We start from the raw sequence: 16,920 nt of genomic DNA, 5'->3' as shown, positions 1-16,920 counted from the left end.
CTCAGGTCACTGGGAGGGAAGTGGCCCTTAATTTCCTCTTTTAGCCAGATAGGACAGTGTGCTTCCCATCTGAAATTATTCCACCCTCGGGGTTGGGGTCAGTAAAGGGCACTGGTTGCTCTTCCAGGGGACACTGGTTTCATTCCTAGTACCTGCAAGACAGCTAACTACTTTCCCCGACTCCCGTTCCAGGTGACCCAATGACCTCTTCTGTTTCCCTGGGCACGTCACACAGATGTGCATGAGCACAGACATCAATTAAACATCTAAAGTTAACAATCTGGAGCTCTTAATGCCGTGCTCTTAGTTCCCAACTCCTCTTGGCTCCACCTTCAGGGGCACTTCCTTTCTTGGCCAGGCTCTGAACTACTCCTCATTCAAGGCTGTCACGGAAGTGGAGGCTGGGTACACATGACCTACCAGATTGGGTTCAATTTCACCTCTACCAATTACTATCCTGGGCCCCCGAGTAAGTTTCCGTGCCTCTCAAAGTTCTGCTTTTCTCATCTAGAAAATCGGGCTAAAATTAGCCGTGCTTGGAACGAGATGTGATGATATATACCTATAATCCCAGCATTTGGGAGACCCAGGCAGAAGATTTTGAGGCCATCATACACTATATAGTGAGACCATCTCATAAAACCAACCCCCAAACCAACAAAGCAAATAAGGGTGAAACTCCTGAATTTGGCTTGCACACAGCCAGCACCCAGCCAATACTGCCTGTATGCACACATACTGAGCTCGCAGAGTCTCCAGTGAATGTGATCTCCGATGCCACACAGCTCTGCTCCTTCCTTCTCTTCCTTAATTAACAGATCCTATGGGTCCCATTTTCTGTGTGCTTATTGCAACAGGCCCTTCTGGCCCTTCTTGGCTGCTGTGTAACCAGTCATTTAAATCAGGACAGGCGCACCATCCTTTTCTCAGAAAACGCTAAGTTCTTCCTTGAGATTTTGATAAAAATTATGTTTGAAAGGTGTGGTTGGCTGAGAGTGGTGACACACTTTAATTCCAGCACAGACAGAGGCAGAGGTAGCCAGGTCTCTGAGATGAGGCCAACTCGCTCTATAGAGTCAGTTTCAGGACAGCCAGGGCTACGCAGAGAAACCCTGTCTCAAAAAACAAACGAGATGAGGGTGAATGTGAAGGAACTGTGGCCAGATGTCACTGTGACAACTGCACCAGCTCTGGCTGGTGGACAGGTGGGAGAAGCAGGAAAGGGTCTAGGAGACCTGCAAAGATGTGAGCATTCAGTGTGACAGGCTGTGTGAGTCAGAGTGACAGTGTTTGCACTGCTTCTACTAAATGCTTTCATGTCTGGGGCATTGCAAACCTTGCCCCTCCCAGCTAGCCAGTGTCTAAACTACCTGGAAGCTGAACAAAACAGGACACACCCCAGCTCTCTTCTTCATTCTTGGCTACCACCCACCTAGAATGGCAGGCTGTTGGTTTTTGTCAATTTGACATAAACCTAGGTGTATTAAGAAAATGCCTCCAAAGGCTGGCGTGTAGGCAAGTCTGTGGGGCACTTTATTGATTAAAGACTGATATGCGGGGCCCAGCCTCCTGTGGTTGGTACCAATCCTAAGGAGAGCAAGCTGAGGAAGCCATAAAGAACCAGCCATTAAGTGTGCTCCCCGTGGCCTCTGCATCAGTTCCTCCCTCCAGATTCTTGCCTTGAGAGCCAGTCCTCACTTTTCCGGGATGATGGACTACAAGCTGTAAGACAAAACAAACCTTTTCCTCTTTAAGTTGCTTTTGGTCATGATATTTCATAGCAACTGAAACCCTACCTAAGACACAAAGGATCAGGTGTCAGACAAGTGTACCCCAGCACTCCCTAGAATGAGCCAAATGCAGCAATGCTAAGTCTGCTGTGCTCATGAAACCATGTTAAGCCTTGTGACCAGATTCCTCTATATCCCCCTTGCCTCTAGGGCCCCCCTGCATGGTCCACTGTGTCATGGCATGTCTCTCCTTTGGATGCTACCTAGGGTTGTATGTTGGTGATGTGTATCTAAAGAGGATAATGGAGTCCTTCTATAGCTAATGATATAGAACAAATTTTAAAAGGATCAAGAGCTTTACCTTGTGCTCTGTTCATTGTCTAGCTTTCCTGTGTTGCTGTTTCCCACATCACTAAGATCTTAGGAGAGTCAGCCACAGCCCTGCTCACTGGTCCACCCTGCCTTCATTCCCAGCACAGCCCCCTTTCATCCAGAGTGTGTGCTCGTGCCTATGGGCCAGGAGAGTGGGGATGGGGAGGAAAAGAGAGATGCAAACATTTCCCCAACAAGAGGCAATGCTGGAGGTGGTGAGTGCCGGGCTCTCTAGAAGCTAGACTGTAAATGGTGGGAACAAACTTTCAAGTGTTGTTGAACTGACAAATTACAGAATTTTTCTTATAATCCCATCTCTTCTGCCTCCATATCTGGCAAGGTAGGCCAGGGTAGGGGCATCTTGAATACTGATAAAGGGCTCCAGATTCCCAATGAGCCATCTCTCCAACCTCAGATCTTAGGTTTTTTTTTTGTTTAAAATAATTATTGTGTGTGCAGACATATGTGTATGTTGGCACACATGCCACAGCACACATGTGAAAGTCAATTCTGTTTTTCTACCTTTATATGAGCTCAGGGGATCAAAACCTAGGTCGCCAGGCTGTGTAAGGCAAGGGCTTTTACCTGTGAGCCATCTTGACAGCCATCTTGAAAGATTAATCAGCTATATTATTACTATTATTAGTGTGTGCAGGTGTGGAAGTCAGAGAACAACTTTATACAGTTCCCTCCTTCCACCCTTTCCACGAGTTCTGGAGATTTAGTTCAGGTCACCAAGCTTGTGAGACAAATGCCTTGACGAATTGCACCTTCTCACCAGCTTAGTCTTCGTATTGTTTATGCAGCTTCAGCTGGCACAGTGGTGCACGCCTTTACTCCCAGCACTTGGGAGGCAAAGGCAGGCAGATCAATGTGAGTTCGAAGCCAGCCTGGTTTACAAAGCCAAAAAACAAGTCCAGGACAGCCAGGGCTGGTTACACAGAGAAACCCTGTCTCCAAAACAAACAAATTAAAAAAGAAAAGAAAGGTTTATACAGCTTCAACTTGCTTGTCCCTATCTCACTCAGCTCTATCTTGGACCTCTTACCTTCAAGACATACCCTTTTCTTTTCTAAAAAAAATTGCTCATTATTATTGTGCGTGCGTGTGTGTGTGTGTGTGTGTGTATACATGCCTCAGTACATGTATGGAGATCAGAGGACAAGACTTGTTCCAAGGATGGAACTCGGTTCATCAGGCTTATACAATAAGTGCTTTTACCAGCTGGGCCATCTTGCCAGCTCAAGACTTGTATTTAATTCTGATTTATCTTCACTGCGTGAGTTGTGTGAGGCTCCACCAAAAACAAACTATAACACTAATACAATTAATTTGGCCATTATGCTTAAATGAAACACATCTGAATTTACTCATGTTTGAATTAATTCCAAAGTTTATGGAATATGAAAGAAGGTGACTCAACAGTGACACAAGTCACATGGTATTCAAGGACTGGGACTTGAAGGACAGTATACAAGACCTTAAAGTGATGGAGAAACCCTGTAAGCATGGGCTGCAACAGCCCAGGGAAAACACATCACAGGTTTACCACTGTTCTGTTTTAAATTCCCAATTCCTTTAGGAATCCGGAGTTTGGGTGGGAGTGCCGATTGATAGAAGGAAGGAATTTATCTAAAGATTCCAGATGAAGTCGTAAAATAAAGATGGAAAACACTGGTCTGCTGCAGAGATGGCTCAGTGGTTAAGAACACTGATTGCTCTTCCAGAGGACCTGGGTTCAATTCCCATCACCCACATGGCAGCTCACAACTGTCTGTAACTCCAGTGCCAGAGGACCCGACCTCTCACACAGACATACATGCAGGCTGAATACCAATGCATATAAAACAAACAAACAAATAATATTTTTAAAAATGGAAAACACGGAGCTGGAGAGACGGCTCAGCAGTCAAGAGCTCTGCTCTTATGAGTGCTGTTGCTCTCTCAGAGGACCGGGGTTCAGTTCTCAAGTATCCCGCCTTCAAGGTGGCTCACAACCATCCAGAACTCCAGTCTGGGTGACCGGACACCTTCTTCTGAGCTTCTTGGGTATCAGGTATGCATGTGGTATACATATACCCAAGGGCAAAACCTTTGTGTCTAGAAATAATTTTAATGGGAATTACGGGCAGAAGAGATGGCTTAGTCTGTTGAGTGCTTAATGAACAAGTGTGAGGAGCCAAATTTGATCCCAAGAACACACATTAAAAGTTGGGTGTGGTGGAACATGCTCGCAATCCTAGCACTAGGGATATGGAGACAGGGGAATCTGTAAAGACAGGGGAATCCATAGGGTTGACTGGTCGGTCATCAGCCTAGCCTAATCAGGTGAACCCCAGGTTTCAATGAGGAATCCTATCTTACATGCGTATACACACACAACTATACACACAGCCCTACACACATGCATACCTACAGATAGCTACATACACATACATGCCTACAGATGCCTATATACACATACAGATGCCTATATACACCTCTATACACACACATACACCCCATACACAACACCCCAACACCACCCACACATACACCCACATACACACCTATCCATACGCCTACACTCGCCTATACACACATGTACACCTATCCATACGCCTACACACACCTATACATACATGTACACACATACACACCTACCCCCCTACAAACACAAACAAACAATAAAAAAATATGGTCAAAGCTACCTTTCCTTGTTTTATTTTATTTATTATTTGCTTATTCATTTTGAAACAGAGTCTCACTGTGTGTCTCTGGCTGGCCTGGAACTCACTGTAAGTCCAGGCTGGTCTCATAGTCACACGACCTGCTGGCCTCTGCCTTCTGAGTACTGGAATTAAAGGTGCATACCTCCATGAGCCTGACTTCTTTCCCAGATTTCTATTATACCTTTAGGCAGCAGAAGATATCTGGACAGTATTATAATATCAGTTAAGAGTATAATTTGGAAAACAATTATAGGCATATGGATAGGTGTGTGTGTGTGTGTGTACATGTGTGTATAGGCGAGTGTAGGCGTATGGATAGGTGTGTATGTGGGTGTATGTGTGGGTGGTGTTGGGGTGTTGTGTATGGGGTGTATGTGTGTGTATAGAGGTGTATATAGGCATCTGTATGTGTATGTAGCTATCTGTAGGTATGCATGTGTGTAGGGGGGTGTATAGGTATCTGTAGGCATGTATACGTGTAGGGCTGTGTGTATAGTTGTGTGCGTATACGCATGTAAGATAGGATTCCTCATTGAAACCTGGGGTTCACCTGATTAGGCTAGGAATTTAACAAGAAAAGGAATAAAATATCTAAGCAAAATGTGCAAACTAAAAAGTAAAAAATTCAAAGTGTATTTGTTTTTCTAATGTCCCAAACTAAACTAGAAATTTTAAGATCCCTGAGCTGTCTGAATACACAGGATCTCTATGCTTTTTTTTTTTTTTTTTTACTATGAATCTAAAATTGCCCATGCCTGCCAAAGTTTTGAAAACCCAGACCCTGAAGAACATGGCGGGAGGTAACCAGAAGACCCTGGCTACAGACACAAAAGCACCTTGCGTGGCGACTGCACTGCACAGTGCCGATGGGGGTCAAGTCAGGAAAGGACACAGGGGCCATGGCGACAAGAGCCTGTGAACCAACGGTCAAGCTGCCAATGCCAGCACTGAGTCAACAGTCTACTGGTTGATGTCTGATGACATCAGAATGATGTCTGGATTTGTTATTCTCAAGAACATTCAGGATCAACAGTGACTGATCACCAATGATCTTTACCCACTTGGCAACAAAACTCAAGTGAAATATTTAAAGTCTTGCCTGCATCTGTTGATGCTTATGATGAATCCTGGAACAACCGGACTTCTGACATTTGCACAGAAGGGGCGGCAGCAGCGATGGGTGACACCACAGACAGCACAAAGACACACAGGCGTGTCAGTTACTTTGTCACTGTTACAAACAGCTGAGAAAGTTAGTCTACAGGAGGCAAAGGCAAGCTTTGTTCTGCCTCTGAGGTTTCAATCCAAGGTCCACTGGCTTCTTTGCTTTGGGCCAGAGGGTGGGGTGAATATCACACAGGGGTGGAGGGGTGCACTTGGCACAGGAGGCTCAGGATGCAGAGACAGGAGACGTGAGGAGAGGAAGAGGGCAGCACAGCCTTCCACAGCAGGGCCCAGGAGCTTCCCTACACTGGGTCTACTGCTTAGGAGGAGCTTTATAGCAAACATTCTTAAATAATCAATGGGCCAAAGAAGAAATGTCAAAGAAAACTAGAAAATTCTTAGACGCAAATAGACAAACAAATCAAACACAGGCAGAAGCTGTGCTCAAAGGGAAACACAGCTATAACTGTTTAGATAAAAAGACCTCAAGTCCATAACCTAACCAAAAACAAACAAACAAACTAACCATGTTAAAACTGATGTTAACAGAAGAAAGGAAATAACAAAAAACAGAAAGAGATGGACAAAATGAAAAAAAAAAAAAAAACCAGAAAAACTAACAAAACAAAAAAACTGACCCTGAGAAAAGATGAACAAAACTTAAAACTTACAAAGCCTTTAGCTAGACACAAGAAAAGAGAAGCCTCGTATTAAGTGGGATGTCACTACTGAACCTACAGAAAAGTCATAAGGCATTGACATGAGCAACAACATCCCAGCCAATTAGATAACTTAAGATGAAACCACAAATTACAGAGCTGTCTTAAGAAGAAATATAATGCCCGCGTATATATATATATATTTTTTTAAGAAGGGAATTTGCATAAAACCAAAACATAAAAGGACACAATAGCACACACCTTGGAAACTCAGCAGCTAGGAGGCAGAGGATAAAAAATATTAGTTCAGGTAAATACAAAGCTCAAGGCCAGCCTGGGTACCATGAGATCCTGTCTAAAAGTAAAAACAAACAATCAATCAATCTGGAGAAATCTATATACACACACACATACACACACATTGGGGAGGGTTTGAGGGGGGCAGGGTCTCCTTTCTGTGGGAAGAAGGGGAGGGGAGAATGAGGGAAGAGGTTAGGAGGGTGGAATTGGGAGGAGAGGAGGGAGGGAGCTGTGATCAGTATATAAAGTGAGTAAATAAAGGAGAAAAAAAATATATGTATCATGACCTAGCAAGCAAGAGCCCATATAAATAAAAGCTCCGGAAAATGAGCTGTTTATGTTTTCTCTAGCACTGCTTGAAGCAGCAATATCTGGACAACTGCACACCCCTTACACCAAGAAACATCAGTCTACTGTGCTGCTGATTCAGAAGGATTCCCAAAGAATATTAACAAAAGGAAAAGACCATATTGTGCATATGTACACGCCTGTATATTTTTATTAGATCTCTATCTGCAAAACAAATGATTACCAAAACATACAGATGGGAGCATATGTATGTGCATGTCTCTGTGTGTTTCCGAGCAAGCCCATGTATGCCTGGGTAATAAGCATCCTTTCCTGGGTGGGGGCTGAGGGGGAGAGCCAAGCATATGCTTTGTGGTCTCCTGCCTCTGCTGTGTGCCCTCCTTCAACCCAAAGCTTCCACCCTAGGCTTTTCTTGACCCAGGCCCTATCTTTCATTCTAGAACCCTCCCCTCCCGCCACAGCACTTTCCATTTCCTTCCCCTTCATGAATCTATAACTGCTTGTTTATTTCCTACTCTCTGCTGTCTATCTTGTCTATCACGCGTTGTCTACCAGTGTCTGACGGGAGGGCCCAGGGTCCCCTCACACCATGTAAGTATGAATCCCAGCGCCACTGCTCACTTACTAGCTTCAGGAACTTGGTACGTGACCTTTCTCCTGTGTATCTGCTCATGTGTGAGAATGGAACAGTGCCGAGCACAGGGCAGAGCACAGGCAGGAACACGGGCCAGGCGCTTCCGCAGAGGTGGCCATATGGTAATGCCACACAGTGGCAGCTCCTGGGCTCAGGACCATTACCATTTCCTCTGTGGAGGATTGTAAACCACACATATTCTCGTGGGATATTTTTTTCTTTTTAATCCTTCTGTATTTCCTAGAACATGGTTACTTCAAGGTCCTTAAATATTTGCTCACTACATAATAAAGATAGGAGGAAGGAAGCTGGGTTATTTACAGGGCTCCCTCTAGCAAACGTGCATGGCTGGCTGCCCCTGGCATTAGCACCTATTTTGTTAAAAGGGAGAGAATATTTGCCCTAAAATCAATCTTCTCAAATAGTACTGGAAGGCATTTTATTTCCACTTAAAGCCATGTGTGGTGACACATGAGCCTCATCCAAGCATATACTAAGGAAACCTCCTTGGGGGTGAGGACACTGGACCCAGGCTTCTGGCCCTTGAGTAGCACCATGCACATGTTAATCATAAAATTAAGCACGTGAAATTACACAGTTCTCCAAAGCATCTGAATCCTTCTCTGGCCATGAATTGGCATTGCACATTCTTGTGAATGCATTTCCAAGCTTATCTAACGCTGCTCTTATCTTTCTAGAGATTTAGGTGGGTCTGGAGCCTTATGACACACACACATACACACACACACACACACACACAAAAAAAAAAAAAAGACAATGAGAACTGTGTCCTTTGAGGCCCTCCTCTCTCCACCTTGACTGTCTAGTCTCATGTCTTCTGGCAGCTGTGGGTGGATATGCTGTTTTATCCTTTCTTAAACCAAACCAAAATGCCCCTTCATCCTTCCCCGTTTCCTGCAGGTGTTCACACTGTGTGGAGAGTGGAGTACACTGAGCATTGCATTTTCTCATGCTCTTCAGTTTACTGTGGGGGAGCTTTTGCCCCATCAATCCAACACCCCAAACTGCAATTGATGTTAGCCCTACAATATCCACTGTCCTTTTCTTACTTCCCCCCCTGCTGGACAGCCTGCAGTCCTGAGACAGGCTCAAGACCTCTTAACCTCCCACCCACACTTCCTCATTCCTTTCCCCCTTTGCAATAAAAATGTCAATAAAAAGGGTGTAGCTTTCCACACCTTTCTGCTGCATGGGCACATATGTGTCCATGGGGACACTCACAGGCGTGGAGGTTTATATGTTTGCTTTGCTTTAAGCACTGTTCACATTAAATTTATGATTTTTTGAGACAAGGTATTGCTACGTGGCCCATATTGGTTTTGGACTCAACATCCTCGTGCCTCGGCTTCCTTCCTGAGTGCCAGCCTCCCACACCCAGCTAGTTTGTCTTCCCTATAATGTTCCCTATGTGGGCTGTAAGTCTGAAGATGTATTGCTAGCTCTATATGGGTGGACATTCAATGTAACTGAGGTTTCTGCACATTAGATAACGGGTGCATTTCTAGACATTAGAAAGAAAAACTAGATTTTGCATCCGAGTCCCCTTAAGGGCTTACAGTGAAGCAGAATGCTGCAAATGCAGTTCTCAGCTCTGTGTATGGCGAGGCAAGCATAGTTCATCTCGTGCCTGATGACTCTGCAGACCCATGTCAGCAAGCAGCTGCCGCTGACCTCAGCCTTCGAGTGGGGTCTAAACATCAAATTAAAAAACAATTTTGCACTGCTAATTAAGTGGTACACTGACCATGCTATCTGCTTCAGAGCTGTCACTATGAGAGGAACAATGGTGCGGCCACTCAAGCCTCACATTTAAGTATCTGTCACTCTTTTTGTTCCCTGACTATCTGAACAGTTACACACATAATGCCTGGCCTTACATCCCCTGGTGGCCCCTGCTAAAACATGGCAGTACACTGAGAGGGTCACTGAGGAGGGAAGCCGAGATCTGCTGGCCCAGGCAGTCATCGGTGTCACTTTTGGTCCCGTCCTTCTATTGTTCCTACAAAACCTCTTCTAGGAAACTTGTGCATCAAATGTTTTCAAGTGCCAACCTCAGTCCTGGTCATTGTTGTTTTTTGTCAGCTTGACAGAAACTAGAGTTATCTGGAAAGAGGAACCTCAAGTGAGAAATGTTTCCATCGTATTGGCTTGTAGGCGAGTCTGGTACGTTCTCCTGACTGATGATGATGTGGAAGGGTCTAGCCTGCTGTGGGAGGTGCTGTCTCTGGGCAGGGGGTCCAGAGTGTATGAAAACAAACCAAGTAAGCCATGAGGAGCAAGCCAGTGAGCAGCACTCCACGGCTTCTCCTCAGCTCCTGCCTCCAGGATCCCACTTACACAGTGCCTCCCCTGACATCGTTGATCACAAACCGTGCGGTGGAAGCTAAGCCAGATACCCCCCTCCTCTACAGGTTTGACTGTGTTGTGTCACAGCAGCAGAGGTCCTCCCTGACAAAGACAATGCTGAAAAGAAAAACCTATGGAGCAGCAGCAACTCCAGAGCCCTCTGTCCGTGTGTGTTTCATAGCTCGCTGCAACACTGCCAAAAGGAAATGTGCACAAGCTGAATTCCCATGACTAACCAGCATGCTTGGACCAAATGAGTTCTCATTATAATACAAAGCTAAAGGATTGGTGACAAAACAATTGAACAAGCCAGGCATGGTGACCATCCTAGCACTTGGGAAGCTGGGCCAAGATCGAGGTCCTGGTCTCCAAACAATATCAAGCAAATCATCCAAAAAACCCAGAGAAACACCAAAGTCCCCAAAGAAGGGGAAATAACAGAACTTGACAGCAACTGTTTTTAGATAAGTGACAAAAAGTCAATGAAATAAAACGATGAACTCAAATCTATGCTAAAGGGTCAAGGGTCAGGTACAAAGTGGGCGCCTTGCTCCAGTGAAGCGCAGCGGCTGTGTCAGTGCCACTGGAGCGATGGCAGCAGCTGCCCTTGAAAGCAGGTAACTGTTTAGTTGAGAATGACAAATTTTCAGCTTTTAAATACTAAAAACAAGATTAAATGACATGAAAATTATACAGCCTTCTAACTGTTAGTGTCCACAAATAGCCGGGTTTCACAACAGCCACTGTATGTTAAAGGGCAGGACTGAGACCATGTGGCTCTCCCAGCATGACACACCGCCAGCGTTCCTTTTTACAAAAGTCTGCTGACTCCACCAAGCCAAGTTTCGCCACAGCAGCTTTCTTGTGGCACAGGGCTGGTCTCTGTCCTCATGGAGAGGACGGTGGCTAGATCTGGGGCTCCCTTGCTCCATCAGGCAGGAAGAGAAACAAGAGTGCCTGCTGGTGCCACCTGCAGCCCAGAAAAGGAATGGCAGGCAGGTTACTGGGTTGCTGGAGAAGTTCGTTACCTTGGCAGATGCTTAGTAACTATGGCCAAACCGATGCCTCCTGAACACTTTTAAAACTGACAGAACAGACCACAACTATTTTCTCACACCCATGTATGGGGCAGATGCTCCCCATACAGTTCCCAGCATTCAGAGCTTGTACTAACTGCTCCCCATGTACAGAATGAAGATAAGCCATGCTGTCACCACAGAACCTTATCATCTGAGCCGCTGCTTGCAGCCTCCAAGTTAGGGTTCTCTACAGTACCCCACTCAGACTGCATGCCAACTAACTTCTGAGGACGGGGCCAGGTTTGTCACAGCCGGCAAACCTACACCCAAAGAATAAACATAGGACAGGAGAGTTTGGTTCTGTCAGCTCCAAACAAACCAGGGCTCTTTAGTCCAGAGTATCTCATCATGGGCCTATCTGTCATCATTCCTGTCACCAAGGAAACAGGTGAGGACATGAGAGCAAAAACCTCACAGAGAGAGAAGAACCGTTTTTTGCCACCTCCTCCTGAAGCTAGAGGAGGTACAATGCTGCACCTGTGACGTGTGCATGTGTTATGAGGTCTGTGTCTACTCCCCCGTCTGGACTGGGCTTAGATGTAGGCTGAGGAGAATGCTGAAGGAGTGCTGTCCTGAGACTTAAGGATGAGGAACGTTTGCTCCTTCCTTCTGGGAACCCAGCTTTTAACCCATAAAAAGTCCAGGCTGGAGCAGTGGAAGATGCCAGCCATCTGGAGAGGGGCTGTGGAGGACGGCAGCAGCCATATGAGACTTCATGTGAGGGTGACAAAACCACACACCAAGTCTCCACTAACCCCAGAACTTCCGGAAAAAGCACAGAGGAAGGACAACTCTACTTCTGCCTAAGTGTTTGGGACACAGAGGAGTACAGCAGAGCTTTCTGTGTTGTTTTAAGAGCCTTCAACTTACTTCATCATCTTCATCTTCATCATCATCGGATTCAGAAACACCATCCAGTAAATCTTCTATAAAGAAAAAAATAATCAGAAAAAACATGAAGCTTGGCCCTCGGTCACTGAACATTAGCAGTGCACTCATGTGAGCACCATGTGGAGTGCCTTGCTCCCGACCACAAGCTGACACTCCTGACTGCTCCTGATCATGGCATGTCCATGCCCTGACAGCTCCTGATTGCCACCCTTTCACACTCCTCATCACTCATTACCACACACATTTACTCTCTCAGCCATCCCTAGTCATGACTGTTACAGCCACAGTTTGCTATCATTTTTAGCAATCTCAAGTACACTCAGTTTTTATCAGAACATATCTATGCTTATAAACACAAAATGGGAGGGACCCGCAGGGCAGGAGAGTGAACTAGTGTTTACTCCTCGGAGTAAAGCCTGCTAGCTGCTGTGGTGGGGCTATTTCACGCCATCTCATGACAGCGCTGTTGACCATCACTCCTCACTCCCAGCTAACATGGAGGCACAGAGGAACCAGGGACTTGTTTGAGGTTTCCACTTTCTAACTTAAAGATGTAGGTTTGAGAAAAGAGCTGATGTGAGGTGACCCTTCAGATGGGCTTTATGGAGGGTGGGAGTGGGGAAGACACAGACAGAGAGACTGACCATAAGGGGTCATGACCAGGCCTTTTAAAGGAGAGATATAGCTTACACTAGAGATAGCATGATAGGGTCTTCCTTAACGGGAGACAAAAGAACCCGTCCTTTAAAATGGGAAGAAGCTACGTTAGGAGAGACAGCTACCATGCACAGCATGGCCAGGCCTGAAGGAAAGAACTTTCAAAATCCCCTGAACAAAGGAGGTTTCTAACTCAGAACTTTTCGGGGTTGAGGGTGGCAGGAAGTTCCACACAATGTGACTTATGGCCTACCTACAGGCAAAGGGGAGCAGGGGCAGGCAGGCACTAGCACCACATAAGAGCATAAATTTATCATGCAGCAACAAGGAAGTGGGGCTGAGCTTGCCTTTCCCACAGAGGCTGGGTGCTTTAAACAGTCAGATCATGTGTGTGTGTGTGTGTGTGTGTGTGTGTGTTTGTGTGTGTGTGTATGTTCACCATTGGGGGTGGGAGGGCATAGCCTGATTTCTTCCAAGCTGCCTCATCTGGTCTCTTACATTAGACAAGCCTAAGCTGGCAGGTCTATGATACAACACCCATGACCATTCCACAGGGTGGGGGTGGGGGCAGGGGCATTAAAGACTGAAGCTCAACATTAGATCTGGAGAGTTTGCACACATGCACAAGCTCATAGTACTAAAAACCGCAGAAAGAGCCATTTCCTCACCTGGCAAGTGGGGATCAGGTTGCTTACTTCCTTGGGGCCTGAGAAAGGAGGGAGGAGAAGAGCTGGGAGGATCTTACAGCACGCCGGGACTAAGGCACCTGGACCACTTGCATAGCAGACATCACCCCAGAGAGTTACTTTCTCCCCCATGAAGCCTTCTCCCAGCTGTCATCTCTCACTCATTGCACCTAGACAGCACTCTCCTTTGTGGACGACTCCATTCCTAGTGGGTGAATGGCTACTGACTTCCAGGGAAGTCCCCTGCGGGGTTAATCACCAAGTCAGCTGAACTAAGAGATGCTTAGGAGATTAGTAAAACTCACTTCTAGGTGTCGCTCTGAAGACTGATAGTCAGTCTTGACTGTCACCTTGAGATTTAGACTCTCCATGGAAACAAACCTCTGGGCAGTTCTGCGAGGGAGTTTCTAGATTGGAACAATTGGGTAAGAAGACACTTTAAATATGGGCAGTGTTATTCACAGGCCCAATTACTGAACGAAAAAGAGAAGGAACGCAAGCTGAGCACCAGCATTTACCACTCCATGCTTCCTCACTGCAGATGCAATGGGGCTGGCGCCCTCAAGCTCAGGCGGCTGGGATGGACTGTTCCTTCAAACTGCAAGCCAAAAGAGACCCTTCTCTCCTTACATGCTTCTGTCCGTTATCTCGTAACAGCAACAAAAACTGACTAATGCAAGACATTGGCAGAGATGATTGGCAGTTAAGACAGGAACTGAGCATAGAAGACCTACCCTGAAGAGAATGGCCCCCATTATACAGGCTGGGGATCCAAGTGAGCAAAAGCCAGCCAAACTCTATCCTTCCAAGCAACAGTGTCTACGGCTGCTCTACCTTCTTCAGCCTTTCAGGCGTGGACTCAAACCGATGGCTCCTGGAAGTTTCCAGGCCTTGAGCCTTGGATTAGGGTCTCTTGTTCTGAGGATTCCAGTTGTTGGACTGAGCAACTCTCAGGTTCTTTGCCTCTGTAGCATGTGGACAATCACTGTGGGACAACCTAGCTTCCAATTGTGTAAGCCAAGCTGACAAATTTTCTTTTGTAATGTGTGTGTGTAATTACTCACTCATTCTCTATTGGTTCTGCTCCTCAGGAGAACCCTAGGAGATCTTTTCCCACCCACTGTTCTAGGTCCTAAGTCCCTGAAGGCAGATGACCTAACCAACTTCTACCCCCTAGGTCCCTACTATGTCTTCACTAGTTTTTATCTCTTAAAAGCAAGACATGAAGGTCAAGAAATCCTGAGAGAAGAAAGAAACAAGAGAAAAGAGAGAACTAAAGCCCAAACTTGAAGAGACTGCCCAGCCCAGCGAGAAGGAGGCAGGTGGAAACTACAAGAGTGAAGCATCCTTGCTGACACAGCCTCATGCTGAGGGAGGGTCTCTACTGACTTCTGCTCCTGAGCCAGTGAGACACAGCAGCCTGTGGCTTCACTGGTGCTTGCACAATCCCACAGCCTCCTGACCTGCACCACTGTCTCAGAATGCTGGCTGTCCAGACAGCGCTTTGCCCTCTACATTTGGCTGAGTTTTAATCATCTAAGTTCCTCTCTTTGCCTGTGGATAGCACACTCCACCATGAGGAGATGCCTTTCAAAACTATACTACTGCTATGTCACCAATTACATCTTCCTCATGTTCAAGTATGTGAAGGCACCTTAGTTGGACACTCTACTTTGACTCCCAGCCCAGTCCCCAATCCCTAATCCTCTAATCTCTTAAGCTTGTTGGCTCAGACATCCTTACTGCCCAGAACCCTCCAGCCCCATGAGCTAGAGTACCTTACAGGCCTCAGCTTCTCCTCCTGAGACAACCATCTCCTCACTGCTCCTGAGCTGGTACTTGCCTTATAAAGGTCCTTAGCACCTGAAGCTGGGACCTGCTCTGCCTTGCTCCTGTCCAGTATACTGGCTAGCATCTCTGGCCTTCTCTCATGATGAGCTAGTATGGGCTGGCTATCCTCATGGATGGCTGGAGTGTGGCCTAGGCCTGAGGCAGGGGACGAACTTCCCTTCTGTTGTTGTTGGCTGCATATTCTGTACGTTTCTGTACCGGCTGAAATTTTCCTTTGGGCTTCACTAGCGCTCTACTTTGCTGGGACAACCTGAGAATTTCAAAGTTTCCCTGGCCCCCAGGGTGATAATTATGTTAGTCTGGATACATCCTAGACTGGGAGCAGTGAGTGGCAGATGGCTACCAATGGGCATTTCCCTGTGCACTGGGTTGGCAGAATGGTTCCCTTGGGAGGAGAGAGGGAGGCATTCTGTCTCTTGTTGGGTGCTGAATGGAGCTGTGTACTTAAACCGCTACTGCCAGGGAAGGCATGGGGAGAGATGGGTGACAAACTTGGTCTCAGATGCCGGAAGCATCTGGGTCCCCTGTGTCAAAAGTGTACAGAAGGAGCCAGGGGCTTCCCAACCCCTCACACAGGGCTTCTCTGGTTCTTTTGCCACACATGTATCGTGGCCATGGATCAGGCTGGAAAGAAAGGGACCAAGCTTCCTCCTCTCTGCTGACAGGTGGCACCTACACATTTTTCTGGAATGGTGACACGGTGGCATTTTCTACATGGTGCTAGAAAGACTGGCATCTGTTTCCCTAACTGGCCATAGAACCTGGGAAAGTCGCCCTTATCAGTGGGACAGGATTTAAGAGGGGACAGGAGGGGCTCATAAAGAGATCTTACGAGGGTAGAGAAAGCTTCAGTAATTGCTCAGAACTCTTTTTTGTTGACCACACACCTCTAGTGTGATAAGAGATCTCTATTGTGATAAGAGATGTTAATCTTGGACAATCTGGCCTTGACTGCTAGGACAAACTTGTGGGGGAGGGTATACATGCACATGTATGTGTGAGTGTGGAGGTCAGGGGTCAGCCTTGCATGTCATTCTGCAGGGGATGCCCACCTTGTTGAGACAGTGTCTCTCTGGGACCTAGGCAAGGCTGACTGGCCAGTGAGCCTCAGGGAGCTGCCTCTTTCCATTCTCCAGTTCTGGAATAACAATTTTGTGTGTGTCCCCATGCCTGGCTTTTTTTAAATGGTGCCATGATCAAACTCAGGTCCTTATACTTACAAGGCAAGCACTTTAGTGTAAGAGCTATCTCCATCACTCTGTCACCCCACTGTGGTCTGGTGTGTGTGGGTGTGTATGGTGTATATGCATGTGTGTATTGTATGTATGTGGTATGTTTGCCCTGTGTGTGTGTGTGTTTATGTATGTGTGTGGTGTGTATGCAGTTGTGTATATGTGTGGCATGTCTGTGTGTATAGGTGTGTGTGGTGTGTTTTATTTCTGCAGATATGTATGTGTGTGTGGTTTGTGTTTGTGCTACTAGATTTGGACCCAGGGCCTTGTGCCAACCA

At 46.4% G+C, this 16,920-nt stretch overlaps 1 protein-coding gene across 3 annotated transcripts in view; it reads right to left on the bottom strand.

Moving 5' to 3' along the window:
* Positions 1–16,920, bottom strand: part of Armc9 (armadillo repeat containing 9) — a 128,622-nt gene that overhangs the window by 53,458 nt on the left and 58,244 nt on the right. For all 3 annotated transcript variants that reach the window (XM_060368775.1, XM_060368773.1, XM_021649741.2), the window contains exon 19: positions 12,196–12,251. In XM_060368775.1, the coding sequence (XP_060224758.1) occupies positions 12,196–12,251 (56 nt within the window). The remainder of the gene's footprint in view (positions 1–12,195; positions 12,252–16,920) is intronic.

Source organism: Meriones unguiculatus, chromosome 15, assembly GCF_030254825.1.
Source record: "Meriones unguiculatus strain TT.TT164.6M chromosome 15, Bangor_MerUng_6.1, whole genome shotgun sequence".
Taxonomy (NCBI): Eukaryota; Metazoa; Chordata; class Mammalia; order Rodentia; family Muridae; genus Meriones; species Meriones unguiculatus.
Note: the sequence above shows the minus strand (reverse complement) of the source record. Positions and strands in the feature narration are given on the sequence as shown.